The sequence below is a fragment of the Xenopus laevis genome, chromosome 6S, assembly GCF_017654675.1.
Source record: "Xenopus laevis strain J_2021 chromosome 6S, Xenopus_laevis_v10.1, whole genome shotgun sequence".
In the NCBI taxonomy this organism is placed as follows: Eukaryota; Metazoa; Chordata; class Amphibia; order Anura; family Pipidae; genus Xenopus; species Xenopus laevis.
The window spans coordinates 81,211,877-81,230,173 of NC_054382.1; the positions used below are offsets into that span (position 1 = coordinate 81,211,877).

The 18,297-nt window shown below is 38.7% G+C and overlaps 1 protein-coding gene across 1 annotated transcript in view; it reads left to right on the forward strand.

Moving 5' to 3' along the window:
• cdkal1.S (CDK5 regulatory subunit associated protein 1-like 1 S homeolog) overlaps positions 1–18,297 on the forward strand; it is a 553,340-nt gene that overhangs the window by 337,492 nt on the left and 197,551 nt on the right. Inside the window, 1 exon segment of the mRNA NM_001091487.1 lies at positions 10,857–11,002. Within this exon segment, the coding sequence (NP_001084956.1) occupies positions 10,857–11,002 (146 nt within the window).

The following is an 18,297-nucleotide window of genomic DNA, read 5'->3' on the forward strand; positions in this document are numbered from 1 at the left end:
ACACCTGCTAGTAAAGCCTGAGAACTGTGGACTGACTGTTCTCTGGAAAAAAATGACAAGTATGAGTGTGGAAAGCTAGGGTTTCCAGGCTTGTTTAAAGAAATTATTCAGTATAAAAATAAAAACTGAGTAAATAGGCTGCTCAAAACATGTTTCTAATATAGTTAGGCAAAAATGTTATGTATAAAGGCTGGAGTGACTGGATGTCTAACATAATAGCCAGAATCCAACTTCCTGCTTTTCAGCTCTCTAACTCTGATGTTAGTCAGTGACTTGAAGGGGGGCCACATGGTACATAGCTGTTCATTGAATTTGCAATTGATCCTCAGCATTCAGCTCAGATTCAAAAGCAACAGTTATGGCCCATGTAGCCCCCACTCAAGTCACTGATTTATTACTGCTTGGTAACCAGTCAGTGGAAATTAAGAGAGCTGAAAAGCAGGTAGTGCAAGTAGTGTTCTGGCTATTATGTTAGACATCCAGTCACTCCAGGCTTTATACATTACATTTTGTCGAACTAACTATATTAGAATCATTTATTATTTTGCACAGCCTATTTACCCACTTTTTTTTATTTTTATTTTGAACAATTCCTTTAAGGTGCTAGGGAAGGACAGCTTGATTACGGTGACTGGAAGTGAAAGAATATTCCTATGAATAGCACTGTAAGCACAAGTGACATCAGAGATCTGCTAGGAATCAGCACAAGCAAATATATTTAGCCAATGAATACACTCTTGTCAACTCCCTTGAAATGTAATTTCCATGTTACAAATGCTCGTCAGGAGAAGCCATGCGCAAAAGACAGATGGGTGTCTGGTAGGAGAGATACTTAAGACTTCCCATCATTTCCAGTAGAGAGGCAGTGATGTATATGCCACAAAGACCACAGATGGAAAATAAAACATGCGTGTGATGTCTTATTGTAAACAATGCTAAGCATTGTGATTCACATTCACTGTTCATTCTTTACACATTGTACAGTAATTAAATTGCAGGTCAGTGTAGGCTTTACAAGCATAGCGATAGTGATGCTTCAGCTGCCAGGAAGATTGGGTCCCCTTTGCAGTTTGTGAGAGCACAAAATTGTACCATCAGCTTGGTCACTTGTTTTATGGGGCTCTTCTGAACCTTGGAAGCAGCTGCTTATTTTGTTTTCTGTTGCCTAGACGGATTGTTTTGTCAGTTATAAACTTTTTTACTGGATGTGTATGCTCTCTTGTCAAGAGTGCTAGCAGGACCTCAAAGAATACTGCATCTGAGTGGTACATCAACCAATTAGAAGTCACCTTTGCCTAATTCACTCACTCACTCACCATTCAGACAGAATTGTGCCACTGCTTGCAATCTCTATCACTATCTTATAAAGCCTTCATCGGGTTTTTTTTTATAGAAATACCTACAATTATTTTCTGGGACATTCAGCTTTATTGAAAGTGATTATACCTCCCTTTTGAAATAATGAATATAGCCTGCATACAAGGAGAAGTGAAATGGAATTTAATTAAAGCTCAGTCTTAGGGAATCCTGGTGTTGATTGCTGGGCTCTTTAAATAGATCCTAATGCTTCTCTTCTACATGTATTATATTCATTCTTATCCAATGAGACTATATTAATGTTTGGGTCCTTTGGTCTGTGTTAATTTGGGCTAAATCCCCTTCTCTTGGCTGGAGGTTTATTGTATGTATAATAGTACAGGCTTGGGAAAATCCACTGAAGCACTGGTAGACGAGGAGCTGGTGCATCTTGGCTATACTCGTTTTCTGACCATTGATCTATTCTTTGGGACAAAGACTAATCAGTTATATTGGTAAATGTTATAAGGAAATTAAGAATTAAAGTAGAACAGTAGTTGCTACTGTTTTGCAATGAAACAGTTATTGGTTATATATGTTTCACTGTAAAAAAAGAACCTAATTGGGGCAATTTTTCATTTGCTTCTGTTTGTTTTCTTGACAGTCGTTCTATGCTCTTGAGTTGGTACATACCTAAAAGTAATATTCCGGTGAGCCGAATTCTATTTTAGTACCAGTTTTAATGATTAATTTGTTAAAAGCACTCCAGTATGCAACAGAAGTTCATTATAACTCGATGTCTGTGCTCCTGCCACATCTGTCATTTTACCAGGAGACACAAATTTTACATGTAACAAGTGTGGCCTGACAACTATGACTCTGAGTTGGTCCACTACCCAGCAGGTATTCTAAATCATAGAGGGGGCTCCCACTAGGGAATGCCTCCTGCAGTCTGAATATAACAAAAGTGGATCAGAATATTTGCTCTGGGCCCCTCGGAGGCCATTATATATGATAGCCATCTTATCATAATATTAATGGCTCTTTTGAACAAGTTGTAGGTATAATAAGCAACCAAATCACTAATAAACAGCTCTGACCAAATCTCTCTTGTTCTCTAATTTTCTCTTATTTTTCATTACAAAGTTTATTTGCAGAGTTTTAGGTGTGCATGAGCTAAAAAATAAACTAGATTAAGCTTAAAAGTGTTAATTGTAAGATCATATTATCAATTGATAATAGTGGACTTGGTAGGGCAAACGAGCAGTCTAAACTGCAACAAAATACATGAATGGTATCTGTTATTCAGAAACCTGTTATCCAAAAAGCTCTGAATTGGACAGCCTCCTACCCTTAAATGTCCTCCACTAGGAATATGTGGCCATTTTACAAATTCAGGCCTGTTTAAAATTTCCTGATAGTTGGTAAATATTTAAGAGTCTGGGTTTGGGCTTTATCGGTAGCTATTCTGGGGCTGTTGCATGTATTCAATGGGATTTGAAAGAGTTAAGCTATTGTATGAAGAGTGAGCTCCTTATTACCAGGGTAAAAAAAAAAAAAATGTATGTGTCAACTTTCCTATTATCAATATGTATAGAAAATTAAAGTATTTTGTGGATTGCAAAACAATGGCCTACTCAACTTTCCCAGGTGGCAGATCTATCTTGCTGAATATAGTGTTAGATCAGGGTTGCCCAACCTTTTTATCCGTGAGCAACATCCAGATGTAAAAAGAGTTGGGGAGCAGCACAAGCATGAAAAAAATTCCTGGGTAGTGTAAAAGTAAGTCCTGGGATTGTATACCTATGTGGACTGGCAGCCTACTGGATGCTCTGTTTTTATTGCAACCGAATCTTGACCTCAAGCCAGGAATTCACAAAATAACAAATCACAAAAAACAGGACTGCTAAGACTGTGAAATAACATTGTATTTTAAACAACTAGACTGAGAATGCGAGTTGCTGTTAAATTACAATTTTTCCGCCATAATCTACAGCTGCACAATGAAAGGGTAGGCATCTCTGGTTTTAACCTCTGGCAGATGTTGCCAAAAACAATGGCATCTTAGGGGAGTTTGCATGGCAAAGCAGCTCTTATCTATACAAGATGGGAATAAGGCATGGCATAAGGTAAATCATAACAGATTCGTAGAGATATTCCCCCAAAAAAATGTGTCCATCTGATTAAAGGAAAAAATTGACAATTGTGGTTGGAGGACTAAACTCTTACAAAAATGCATTTTTAACCTTTGTATGAAAATCCCTTCTTTTACTCACCATGCTCAGATTGAATAGCTTGACAGGCAAAACATGAATATGTGTAAAGCACCACTGTAAGTAAGTGAACAGCAGGTTGGTATCAAACTCTTTATTTTTGTGGTGCCAGTAAAAATGTGCTTATGTATTTATAACACGGCAAGCAGAGCTAATTGGGAATGTAGTACCCCTGAAGCTCTAGATGCATGGAGGGGGGGGGGGGGTCTGTTTCCTAGAGCTTATATTCAGTTCACTAAAATATCTGTTCTTAAACTACCTAGATCTCCAAAAACAAGTCAGAAAATTTGATGTTGCATTTTTACAATGAAACCGAAACTGTATAGACATAAAATAAATTGAAGCATTTTGTCACTGGTTAGAAGAAAAATTGGCCAACGTAGTAGCTCCGTCGTATTAGTACATATCTCATTGTTTCTCTCCATCTCTCGCCATTCTTATTCAGCACGTGCCCGTCTCTTCAAGGTCCATAAGAGAAAGAAAGGAATTTTCATTTGAATAAGCGCTGGTGCATTAGCAGTCAAGGCACTCCAGGCCTCCCCAGCACAGAGCGGGTTACTAGGCACGAAATGGGAGCATTCTTTGGCCAGCTGCTTAGCGACTGTCCCTGAGTGTGTGCATGCTATTATGTGCAACAGTTTTAACTTCAATGGTAAATTCAATGGAAAGCTTTTTTGTGGAAGCGCTAGGCCTTTAAAACTAAGAAACAAATTGAACAACGGGCACTCCAATTATTTTACCTCGATAAAAGTAAATACACATCCCTATTCCATGGAGGAAAATGGACAAGTCTGCCTCTGTTATTCTAACAATGGAGCTGTTGTACAATGAGCAGAGATTGTAATAAATGTGTTCTGAAAAGAGAGCGCTTTGCATTTACAGACTACAATACATATACACAGGATACATATGCTATACATTATTCAGTGTACTCCCTTCTTTTATCCATGTTCGGTAAGGCTGATTTTGGCGATCTACCAATGCTCGTAGCAGATGATTCTTATTAAAATATATATCTGTCACTATTTAAGCAGACCATGTTGGATTATGTGTCTCTTGGTTAGGATTATTGCCTTAAATTTTCTTATTTGTACTTTGAAGCGCGTTTATATTTATTTACTGAACCTTCTCAGTCTCTGTATACAGGTTGTTTCTAGAGCTTGCTGGAAAATGTTTAATGGGATGCCCCTCAATTCAATTTCTCTGCTGATCTGCATTATACCCATTTGACAAAGACTCAAAGTAATCCTTTTTAATAACCAGTAACTACAGTATTCCCCCTTTTATTTTTGTTATTTAAGGTATGGCAGATTATCTTTGTGATGCCTCCTGTAACAGCAATATAAATTTTAAGAAATGTCTATATAAACTCAGTTTAAGTGTGTGCTATATTTTCTGTGTGCAGAGTATTTCTCACATCAGTTGTCAGACTCATAGATATTTTAACTTAAATATCATAATTGTATTTACACGTTATCCAAAGGAACAGCAAAGTACAATACATGTTCAGTGTGTTTTCCATTATATATGAAGCTGGAATCATGTGCCTCTGACCTTATCTCACAATAGCAAATTTCTTATTCGTATGTGTGTGATGGCCATTGCTGTATTGCTTGGATCTGCTTTATTAGATCTCACTGTTTGAAACATTATTTTATTTAGACTTAGGAAAAAAAAAAAACCTTAGGAGGTCTAGATGGTACAATATTTAGCATGTGTAACTAACATGAAAACAAAGTGTGTGTGATATCCAAGATAAATAAAACAATTACAATCCTTTATTGGTGATACTTTTTCTTAATCTTTCAAGGCAGATTTAGAGAGATTAGTTGCCCGGCGACAAATCGCCTCTTCTTCGGGGGCGACTAACCTCCCCGAACTGCCTCCCTTGCCTTCCCACCGGCTAAAATGTAAATCGTCAGCGGGATGGCACTCGGATCGATTTGTTTTCTGAAGTCGCCTGAAGTTGCCTGACGATGAAACTTTGGGAGATTTACATTTTAGCCGACGGGAAGGCAGGGGAGGTAGTTTGAGGAGATTTGTCCCCGGGCGACTAATCTCCCCGAATCTGCCTGTGTGCCCTGACCCTAAAGCAACTGCAAAAGTGGCCTGTCCCTGAGTTATACCCACAAATTTGATTACTGCAGGAAAGAATAGGGTAATGGCTTTTATATAATAACTTTGATTTTAAAGGTAGGGAAAAGAAGTAATAAGGAATTACATAAGTGGCTCAACAACATGTTGCCACATGCAGTTCTTGGTCTTATTTGGCCATTGCAGGTCTCTGTGCCAAGCAAAATTACTCCAGCACATGTATCTGCAACGGGATAACCCAGTGTTTAATGTCAAGCCAAATGATTGTTTCGTGGGCGCGCCCCTTCGTCAGGTGCACCTACTAAATTATATAAAACTTTCCATTACCTCTAAAATGTATTTTAAATGTTGACTTTTATGTGCTAATTAAAAGGACTTCTCATATTCTAAATATCCAAGGGCTCTGATTTCATCTCTTTTAATAAATTGATTGTTATAAATACATATCATGTGTTCACTCTATTGATTTTGGGTTTTAGGCACATTTCTTCACCATGGAGGTGGATGTACCTGTCATTAAAGAGTAGCACAGACGAAGTAGATCTCCACTAAATAATGTACCTTTGAGACACTGGTTAACTACAGTAGAAAGCACTCATGATTAATACTGCACACATATAGTTGTGTTATCGTGAAGCGGTGTCCTCTGTGTCAGACTGGCCCACCGGGATACCAGGTAAACTCCTGGTGGTCCCAGGTGTCAGTGGGCCTCTTGGTTCTAACCATTTGGCCTATTTCATGGTCATTCCCTATTTCTTTATGGAAACAAAGAGGCTTAATAATGGAAGAATATAGTATAGTATGTAGAGAAAAGACACTAGGAGAATAAAGAGGTTGACTGAGGAGAGGAGGTATAAATAGTTTGGAAAGTGTGCCCTCAGCCTAAGGTTTTCTGGTGGGCCCCTGTCATCCCAGTCCGACACTGGATATCCTACCTGATAGCTAGTGCTTCATCTGAATTATGATAATGTGAGGACCTCCCGAAAACTATGCCACATTTAATGTGAAATAATTTTACAGAACATGGATTTCTAGACCTCTGCAGTACTTTACAGTTTCTTTTCCTCTCAGAATCGGCTTTTTTTTTTTTTTTTTTGCAATTTAATGAGTCCTTTAAAAAGGAAATATTTAGGAGAAATGCATAAATTCAGTTTGTGTGTTATGTTTAAAAAACGTTTTAGAAGAAAGCCTTTTGCCACTGATTTAAATCTGTCATTAGTGCAAGGTCAGACTATTAAAGGAGGGTCAGAGATGTTGCCTGGGAGCATATTGCTACTGCACTGGGATGTATTGGGGTTTTTTTAAGCATGACAAATTATCTGGGTGAGGTTATCAGAAGCCATTATGCTCAAATGTAGTTCTTCCTGTTTTATTTTTTGATACATAATATATTTCATGATAGTCCTTTTGCAAAGTTTGGAAAAAATCGATTTAGTGTAGTGCAAGCAGTATTTTTTTTATAGGAAAAATAAAGAAGGAAACATTTATAATGCAGCACATTATAGTGGCAACCCTAGAGAGTAGGTATAGTAGGATAAAAATGGCAAATAACACATTGACCAACCTGTGAACCTGAATCTTTTTGTTCATATAGCAGGAGGAGGACTGGGGAGCTGTCCAACCAGGAGAGGAGGGTGATCTTTTTCTTTGGAGATGCTACTATCTTAAGACTTTACATTGGAGAGTTAGAATTATATATGAATATATAGTAGTCAGTCTCTTTTGGGGGCCTCGTCATTATTCTTCACCGTTATTCTCCATGAGTTCAACAACAACATAAAGGCCAAAGAATGAAAACTCGTCCTTTATAAGTAATGAGGCTTCACAGCCTGTTTTGCCCTAGGCCATACCACCCTGCTTTTAGAAGAAAGGCATTTGCAGTCTTATAGCATACTACAAGGACTTATCAGATGACAGCTTTAATAGAATGGAGTGGATTCAGGCCGACATCAGTTTAAGCAAGGGTTAGTTATGTGAAGATATGGATTGATACTTGCCTAGTCCTATATTTTTTTCTTAAATGGGTAGGCTGAATTCTAGTGTCTCATGTACCTCCCAGAATGGTTGATAAAGCAACTGGCTTGTGTATTTCTTTGATATTGGTTACCTGCCTGCCTGCATTTGCTTCAAACAACATTTTCTAATGCACAGATAAGCATTAATTTTTAAAAGGCAGCGAGGGCATGACCGCAGTGATGCATGCTTAGATTTGCCTAAAGCCAAGATTATCAACTGGGGACATGGTTCATAACTAGAGAAGCAGATTCTGACCAAGAGATGAGGCTCAATATTAGCTATCCTTCTGCTGATTTTTAAACTACCTAGAGTGCTTTGAATAAAATGCTTTTACCCTTCTAAGCTCTGAGGTGTTCAACAATAGAGATACAATTTTCTCCTAAAGGAATAAGACATCTTATGACCACACGGAACACTTTAGTGCAGTATTTCTTGCATAATGCCTGTTTGCTGAGACCTGCATATAAAGGAATAAAGTTTACCTGATCATAAATAATTGTCCTACTACTCTGAAAATATAACTAAGGTAAACATTGACCTATCTATAATAGTAAGTCAAATCAACTGGACTTGCTGTATTTTTCTTTTTCCTCAAAGACATTTCACTAGTCATACAACTTGCTTTCTCAGTTCTGAATTGAGAAAGCGAGTTGGATGAGTATCGAATTATGTTGAAGGGAAAAAAAAATAGTCCAGTGGGGATCACTGCTATAGATATACTATGATGAGAACCTTCACAGACATAAACATTGACCATTAGGGATGGGCGAATTTGCCCGACGGCGAAATGTCGCAGATGCCCATTTAAGTCAAAAAAAAAATTTTTGACACACAAAACCATACAAGTCTATGGGCGTTATTTCCGTGGCGAAACAAGGCGATAAAATTCGCCCATCCCTATTGACCATTATAGTTATTCTGCTTTTCCTGTCAGTATAACTCCCCATTAACTTTCAGCACATTTTAAGTGGAATTTCTGTAGCTACTGCAAGGGTGATTTCTGTGTGAGAGTCACACTGGGGCATTAGGAGTTGTGTCTGAAAGCATTCCATTCTTATCTGGTAATGACAAATTTCTATGTAGAGGAGGTATCAAAGCACAACATTTATAGTAACTGGAGTTCCTTACACTGCCAGCATGGGTCTTCTTTATGGTCCCTATGTGTGGGCAGTTAGGGTCAACAGCTCATCCCATTTTATTTTTTACTCTCTGCATTAGACTAATTAAATTTTTAGACTTACCAATACTGTACATATGATCTAATGGAAAAATTTGGTAACAACTAAAAAAAAAAATTCACAGAAAAAAGATGATCAAACTTGCAATAAAGTTGTGATTTTGCTTTTTTTTTTGTAGTGGTGGTGGTTTCCCTTAAATACCTTATTTGTTCTAATTAATTTGAAATCAAGGATGCCAAACTTTTAGAAATGCTTATAATGAACTCTTAGCCTTTACATGCAATGTTACAATCTATATTTGTAGAGTTTTTGGACACAATTAATCTACAGAGGGAGGCAGGTTAAATCATTTATCTATATGACTGTCTACTGTATATATCATCTATGTATCTGTCTGATGAATATTATTGTTTGTCTCTGACTAAATTGCATCCAGCTCTTTCATTATATTGAATGTATCTGATTTGCTGCCATTAATACATAATGTACATTGTGTTTCTGGGGATTGGTCTAGTCAGAAGGTTTTTTTCCCTTTATTGCAGAAAATGTGGGACAATTTTAGTTATTGTTATCTAAAATTGAAATGGGGACAGTCAGAATGCCTGCATAAACCTTAATCACAGAGGCTTTCTTGATGGGATCCCTAAATAGCTGAAGTGCTTCGATTGACTCCATTCAGACAGCTTCTCTATAAAAGGGATAAACTGTGTCAGTCATATTAACCCATGCTAGACCAGGTTCACTTTTATGAGGAGAAAGTTATCTCAAAATTTTCTAATTCAGTTAAATATTAGCAGTACTTAAAGGAGAAGGAAAGCTACGGAGGCATTTTATTGCCAATAGATTAGCTGCAATAGTGCAAGCTAGAATGCTATATTTATTCTGTATAATGTTTTACCATACCTGAGTAAAAAGCTCTAGAAACTCTGTTTGTTTAGGATAGGAGCTGCAGTATTAACATGGTGTGACATCACTTCCTGCCTGTGTCTCTCTCTGCTCTGGGCTCAGATTACAGTAGAGAAGGGAGGGGGGGGGGCGGGGGAAGAGGAGCAAACTGAGCATGCTCTTGCCCAGGGCAATGAGGTTTAAGTTGAAAGCAGGAAGTCTGATACAGAAGCCCATGTGTACACAATAGAAGGAAAGAAATGCAGTGTTTCTTTTGACAGGGGACTCAGAGCAGCACTACTTTTGGGGTTAACTGGTATATTTTGATGAACCTTTCTGATAAGGCTTACTTAGTTTTAACCTTTCCTTCTCCTTTAAATGTGTGCATTTCTGATTAACAGTATATTTTAATGTATAGTTATGTGAGAACCCTCTCTTACATACAGTTGACTCCTCTCTTAATCCTGTTTTTTAAATGTATCATTCCAGACTTATTGACATTTTGATATTAGAAATGCCAGGCATGTCCAAAGTCAGGCCCGGGGGGCCAATCGCGGCCCGTTTTCAAATTTACATGAAATTAATAACAATGTGGCCCCCAGCACAGTGCAATCAGGAATTGCGTAGCTCAGGGGTGTCCAAACTTTTTGCAATGAGAGACAGATTTGGTAAGGTGAAAATGTGTGAGCAGTACCGTAACTAGAGGGGGGCGGGCCCTGGTGCGTGATGCGCAGCCGGGCCCCCGCCCACTCCGTACAGGCCGGATTTTAATGGCGCGCGGGCTGCCTGGGGGGCCCTGAGGGGGTGCGGGCCCTGGCCCGATCGCACCCCCTGCTCCCCCGGTAGTTCCGCCACTGTGTGTGAGGGTCGATCATTCAGCCTGACATCCATTCCGAGGTAATGGATGATCCAAAAAGTTTGGACACCCCTGCTCTATGCACTCAAATAACAATAAGCTAAAAAACATTACTTGTGGAAATACATATGAATGTTTTTTTGACTCTGTAATGGCTTTTGTCTGGGATATCGCTAAAGTAAATGGTGTTTTACAATAGAAAGAACGCATGCTAAGCATGTCTTTTTTTTTTCAATTCATTATGATATTTTCTTTTAGGAAATGGCAAAGATCCTAAATCATCCGCGAGTGTATGCATTCTTACATATTCCTGTACAATCTGCTTCAGACAGTGTGCTCATGGACATGAAGAGAGAATACTGCATCGCAGACTTCAAACGAGTGGTGGATTTTCTTAAAGAAAGGTATGTTTTCTTGTGTGCTCGGTGGGATTAGCTTTCTTCCACAAAATCTGAAAAGTAACTTATTCCTATCAGGGTGCAGAAAAAGAAAGGAAAAATTGCATCTTCAAGGTTCTTAAATTCTAAAGAACAAAGCATTGATGTGGTTATTACATTCCTCAGAATAGCTTTCATCCCTGGAAGGCATACGTTTTACTGCTCAATAGATGCCCTTTCTTATATTTGTTGAAATAACACAAGCTAAAATTGTTTGAAACACACGTATGTGCAGGTTTATTTTTTTGCAAGTAAAATTAGTCAAGTAAGCATTGTGCTGTTGATAGGCTTCCACCAGATTTCCTTTTTGTTCAAAAATGTATAACAGAGGTGACATTCATTTCTACTGCCTATGGCTTCCTCAAGGCTTATAGAACACATGGTGGATTCTGAGTAAAAGTGTAGTAACAAAAACCCATATTCATACCATTATAAATTGCAGTGGTCAGGCCAGATGTGCCCCAATGAGTGCATTTATCCCATTACAACTGCATGCCTCTACCAGTGGTAGTTGTATCCTTTGTGGCACTTGAGCAACTGTTGCCCTTAAGCAGTGGGTGGGAATAAGTCTAGATATTTTTATATATCAAGGATAGAAATTTGGGGCAGACCCTGGAGCTTGAACAGAGCTGTACTGTGGTTGGGGGGTTCACATGTATGGGATCTTGTTTTTTGGAAAGCTCTGATATATAGTAATAACTATTATAAATATATTATAAATTTTTTAATAAATTTTTTCGCCTCTAAGGGTTCTTACACACGGTGCGTATATCTTTATGCATTAATAAAAGCATACTAAGCACAAAGACTCCATTTTTGTCAGTTCCAAATATGTATAAAAGTACTTCTAATAAAAGAATACTTGATGGTAAATAAGCTGCATAAATTCATATTGGTGGCATATGTAATCTTTAAATGTTGTTTTTTTGACTTGTGATCAACATTACATAAAAGCCCCTTATACAGAAAACCCCATCCAGACCCAATCTAGCCTCCTCTGCTGCTCTCCCACGATCCAGACGCCATCTGGCCTCCCACGTGCCCCCCCCTTCCTCGATTCTGGCCTCCCTTGATCCAGACTGATCTGGCCTCCCTCAATCCTGGCCCCACCGTATCCAGACCTCATTGTGGCCTCCCTGTCACTCCCCTGCTGCCCACCCTCACTGATAATACCAAAAGTTAAGTAATAAATATGGTGTGTGGGTGTGGTGAAGGCCTTGCAGTAGGTGAGTGGGGGGATGAGGGCCCTGGGGCAGCAGTCCCAGGAGGCCTTGCATACCCCAATCTGATCCTCGGTCACATGTTGGGAAAGAGACCAAGTAATAGACCATATATCTGTACACTTTTTTTTTTACAGTACTATATAAGGTGCTGATTTATTAATTTGGATGGAAAATCACACATTCAATTTCTCAAAAACCCTTATTTCTGCAATTTTCAAGATTTATACTTCAAGGAACTTGAAAGGACCAAAAGTTTCATCTTGTTAGCTTATATCTACTGAGTTCCCCAAGAAATCAATGGGAGGTCGTCATTCAGATTTTTAGAGGAAAATCATGGTTTTGTATTTCTTTGAATATCCCAATGACTCTCACTCTGCAAATGACTTGAAAATGCATGGACGTGATTCTCAAATACTAACATGATTATATTCTGTGGTTTAATGAGGTTAAGCCATTTGTGATTAAATAAATAGCCAGCTTTGTGGGAATTAAATGTTATAATTGAAGTCGGCACAGTGTAGATTAGTTGCAATTATGTGCTCTTTTATTGATGACTTATATTTTTTTGGTAAATGTGTCCTTAAGTTTTCTCACAAATTGGAGTTGTATTTAGCAGCTAAATGGCGGTGTATCCAGCATTACTTATATCAAGTCTATGATTAAGTATCTGCTGTGATATGAAACGTGTAAGGCCATGACTTAAGAACCACGTAAATACACTTTAATTTCAACACATCTGTGTGGAGGAATGGTCCTTGAGTGCCTGCTCAAACTATATTATGGTTTGGATCCGTTCCCTTAGCTAAAGGTTCAGGGCAGTGCACCTGAACCACCTCCTATACTGAGTTTACTTTTTGACCTTTTTTCATCTTTGTTACTTGTATTAAGTATGATATCTGTAAACTTGGGAAATGGTTGGTATTAATATGCTTTTAATCTGTGCTATCAAGTACAGTATATCTTTGGGACAAAAAAAGTATAATATTTTTACATAATCCCAACTGAGCTCATGTAAAAATTGGGTTTTATTTTCCCTTCAACTAAACCACCCTTGGTGTGATTGTTTTTTTGGTGGTGTGTTTTCAGTAAGTCAAATTTCAAGAAGGTATTTCCCATTAGTAATCTGCTCTGCCATGATTCATTTGTGTGTGTCCAACAGCCCTGTTTTCAAAGAGGGAAGATTATTTCTGTACAGATGAGCCAAATATTGACACACACAGGTCAAAACAACCAGGTAGTTCGGTACATCTTTACTGACAAATTCCAGAAATGCTTGATAGGTTGGTTCTCTTTGAAATTGCTAAGCCTTTAAGACATGACAGGAGATAAAAATGTACATGGGCTGCAAATAGCAAAAGATCAGCACCAAAAGCCCTGTATCTCTGTGTAAATGTTGCTAGATCCCCAACACTAAATAACTTTTGGCATTTGCTAGGTTTTATTGTTTACCAATAGACATGTTAGTCTTGTGAAGTCTGCATTCACCCATACATGTGGCTGCAGGGGGCCCAGGAGGTAAAGGGGCCCTAATTCATGTACAATTTCAATAAATATTGGTAAAAAGTTCAACCTCTAGACATTTTGGAGGCCTGAAAAATAATTTCCTGATGCGCCCAGTGATATCTAGTTACACCACTGCACCCATACAAAAATTTAGCAAAGTGGAATTATATCCTCTCTGTAGGGGTAATTTATGAATCAAGGGTGCTCCAAAATAGACATATGAGTGCAAATTGTGTCCATACTGACTTTTCTGATGAATGGTGAGCAAGTGTGCCTATTGAAGTCAGGGTTACCTTGTTGGAATCTTAATGAAAAATAACACTGCATTGTGGGTAAACAACATTTGCAATTTAGATACTTGCTCTTGTAAATTACCCCTACTGTCTTTCCTTAAATAGCCAGTAAAGTAAGAGGGTGTAGCTTATTGCTGAGATACAGGTATAGGATTAAATAGCACTCAAGGGCCCCTGCCTAGGGTGGCAGGTTTAAGGGGACGTCCTTCCAGTGTCTATGCAGTAAATAAAAAATGCACAGCAAGAAAAAATCTTTCCTACCCCACCACCAGATACTTGCTGCTAAATCTGGAGGCAGAGGATGGGGGGTACCTTGTTGTTTAGTGAACATGGGCAGTATTGCAGGACTGTCTGTGCATGTACACTGGACCTAAATTAGGGATGTACCAAATCCACTATTTTGGATTCGACCAAACCCCCGAATCCTGTGCGAAAGATTCGGCCAAATGCCGAACCAAATCCTAATTTGTATATGCAAATTAGGGGTGGGAAGGGGAAAAATTGTTTACTTCCTTGTTTTATGACAAAAAGTCACACGATTTCCCTCCCTGCCCCTAATTTGCATATGCAAATTAGGATTTGGTTGGGCAGTGCAGAAGAATTTGTCTGAATCCAAATCCTGCTGAAAGAGGCTGCATCCCTAACCTAAATACAGCCCTATAAAGGATCCAGGGTCAGACTGGGCCGGCAAGACACTCAGGGGAAAAAACCCGGTGGGCCCTGCCGCCCCAGATCTGTACCCTGTGTTTCTTCCTGCAGTGACCAAAACTCAGTGCACAGCGGTGGGGTACCGTGAGGCAGTGGGCCCTGTGCCCCCAGTCAGACCCTGAAGGGATCTATTATCTGGAATGCTTGTGAACTGGAGTTTTCAGATAATGGATTTTCTGTCATTTGACTCCCCATATCTTGTCTGCTAAAAAATCAATAACACCTGGTAGGATTGTTTTGCCACCAATATGGACTCATATAGCTTAGTTACCATCAAGTACAAGGTACTGTTTTATTATTACAGAGAAAAGGGAAATTATTTTTAAAAATGTGAAATTTCCTTAAAATAGACTCTATGGGAGATAGCCTTCTTGTAATTCAGAGCTTTTCTCTGAACTTTCCATACTCTGTACTTGGTGCATATTAGTGGGAAATGACAGTTTGTGATTATGACAGTAGCGGCGCTTTTGCCAATGATGTCTATGAGAAAGTATCTTTAGTAAAGCTTATTCTCATATTTTATTGTGTAATGGAATATAACATTCCAGATGTAGATTTTTTTAGTACTAGCATTTATTTTTTTTTTTTTTCCAGTTGCCAATGTGTACACTCGGTAAATTTTCCTAGATGTGGCATATTCCAGCTATTTATTTGGATCGGAAGTTAACAGTATATGATATCAAGCCAGGCCTTTATTTGAGCAGTAGAAGACTGGGCATGGTGTCCATGTCTAACAATCCTGCTAATGTGCAAACAGATCAAGGAGTCAACTGAACTGCAGGCAGAATTTAATACACGTAATGGGAGATTATAGATGTATTTTTATTGTGACAGGTCATTACTTACACAAGACTCTTATAACTGATTTAGGTATACCTCTTAGAAGCTATTTCTCTGCTCCCTTCGCCTCACTTATCGGCCATTATATAAGTGATGCCTTGTGCTTGTCCTTGCGTGTCATACATTTAATGTACCAGCTTTTCATCAGTCTTGCCTGCACAATTACCATGGGTTTGATATACATTTATGATGGCGCCAGCCCAGCAGCGGGTCTCTCTAGCTAGAGATGCTCCTTTATAGCTACAATTCTGCTAAAAGTTTTCGGGGAAGTAGTGCATTCTGAAACATGCCTCAACTAAATGATTCCTTATGGAGACATGTCTTATGAAATATTTGCTCCATAGTTCATTAAGATAGATTGAAATCATGTTATCATTATTTGCTAATCATTTTAAATGACCTGCCTGAATGAATCAGCAGCACCAGTTTCTAAAACCTCTGCCTGGAAGACCCATCTACACCTTTTGTCTTGTTTTAACCCTTTCTTGTCAGCATGCACAATGACAGAAAACAGAGGATAAAACCAGAGCACTACCATATTTCTTATTTGAACCTTTTTCAGATCAAAGCTGCAGATGTAAATTGTGTATCCAAACACTGTGCCTTCAAGAGAAAGTTAATTCTATCGTATCCCCCATGCACATACAGGCTTAAAATTCCTTTCAGTTTGTCAGTAAAAAAATAAAGGCCTACCAAAACTATGGGTTTGAAACCAGTCTCATAAAATAAGATATGCCTTCAGCATTTGTTCGAGCCTAAAAGCAGAATCCTAGCTTCAATAATAGGGGCAAATTCCGTAACCTGCAAAAATTTGCCAGCAATACTTCGCCAGGAGTAAATGCGCTAGGACAACGCCAATTCCCTAAAGTGCGAAGTTGCGTCCAGGGTGCCGAATACTGGCAAATTTTTGCTAGCGTTACTTCGGCATTAAAATCGAAGATGCGCTAGGGTTGCCTAATTTGCATATGGTGGGAAATGATCAAGTTACATGGACGTATATGTTGCAGCAAATACATTACATTAAACAAGTCCAGGGAACCTTAATAAAGACAATTAAGTTGTTATAATGCCCTACACATGAACCCAGTGTATAGTTTATGTTCCATATGTTAGAAAATGTATGGAGAAAAACTGTTACCCAAAATAAATTTTTACAGACCTTTGCAGGCTATCACTCTAAAAAAAGGAAAAAACGCTAGCGTTTTTTGGAACTAAAAATTGAGGAAGTCCTATGCACTCCATTGCAGTTCGCCTGGTCTGAGCTGGCGAATGAGGTAACCTTCAGTAAAATCCGCATCTTAGTGATTTTGCAGAGTTACGTCTGAAAATTCACCTGGCGTTAAAGTCATAAGTAACGCTAGCGTTTATCTCCTTCGCTAGCAAAGTGACGCCTGCGCCCATTAGTGATTTGGCGAAGTTACAAAATTACGTCACGCTGGCGATTTTTCGCTACTGTTTGTTACTTTGCCCTTTAGGGAATCTGCCCCATAGCTAGGGATTGAAACCAAGCTGTTCTGGCAACCAGTTCAGTTGGCAAGAGGGTCAAGGAGCCCCTGAAGTGGTTAAAGGTTAACGAATGGCCAGCCACTTACATTTGTTAAATCCAGTGCCTACAAAGGCATTTTTTTATTTTCCAGTTTTAACACAAACTGTTTGGGAAGACCACTCTTAATTTATGTTCCTGTGCTGTTGGCACAGATTGTGGGGTGAGGGGGGGGGGACAAAATGGGATTTCCCTAATTGTAGAGTGACTGGTCAATGGATCAGTGTAGGTTTAATAAATGTGTTCTAGATGTACTTGTTAACACTTTCCAAGCCCCTCTACTGAACATCTGCTGCTGTTTCACGCCAGCACAGATAAACACAGAGTTCAGCTAAGAGGGCGCAGGAGTGAGGCACCTTATCCAGGCTTAATTACCATTGTGTCTGCTAGGGCTTCTGCAAACGCTATTACACAGTATCCTTATGTGCTTTTTTTATAATTAGCCCACTCTGCATCGATGTCAATTGCATCTATATTTTTTATTTTTTTGCAAGTATACAGTAGGTTTAATTATATCTACTGAAATAGAACTCTAGTTTGCTTTGCCTGTGTCCAGCAATTCCTTGCTCCTTGCAGTCAAAGGCATGTCTCATATTTTCTTTATGGATGCTGGGCAGTGCACTTTTCTGAGCACGTCTCTATTTCCCAGAAAGTTTAAAAACCATCTTTGCAAACTAGGAACAATGATGAAACTGTAAGAGAAATGTGTTTCTGTGTAATATCTGCAATTCAGCAACTAAAATTGCCAGTGCACTACCATTCAAGCTAATGGCACAGGTCTGGTATTTATTATATCAGTGGATTTGCCTAAAGGTAATGTATGCCCTCCTTTGGCTTAAACATCTGATCTTTCATCTTCATTGTTACCTTAATTAGTTATCTATGTGTGTCTGCTCCTTGTGCTGCTGCAAAATGTCCCCTTTCATTTTTACTTTTTTATCTTCCAGATTTTTCATTTGATTTGTATTTTGAATTTTACAATAGAACTCTAATTGCTGAGACAATTTGCAACTGGTTTTAAAAATTTTTTAGGGATGCACTCAGGGTTGGGTGCCACAGGCAATCTGTCCGACCCATGTGAGTGCACGTGTGCAAACAAGCAAATAGGCACAGCTTGCATTTGGTGCAAACTTGCTTAGGGATAGGTAACAG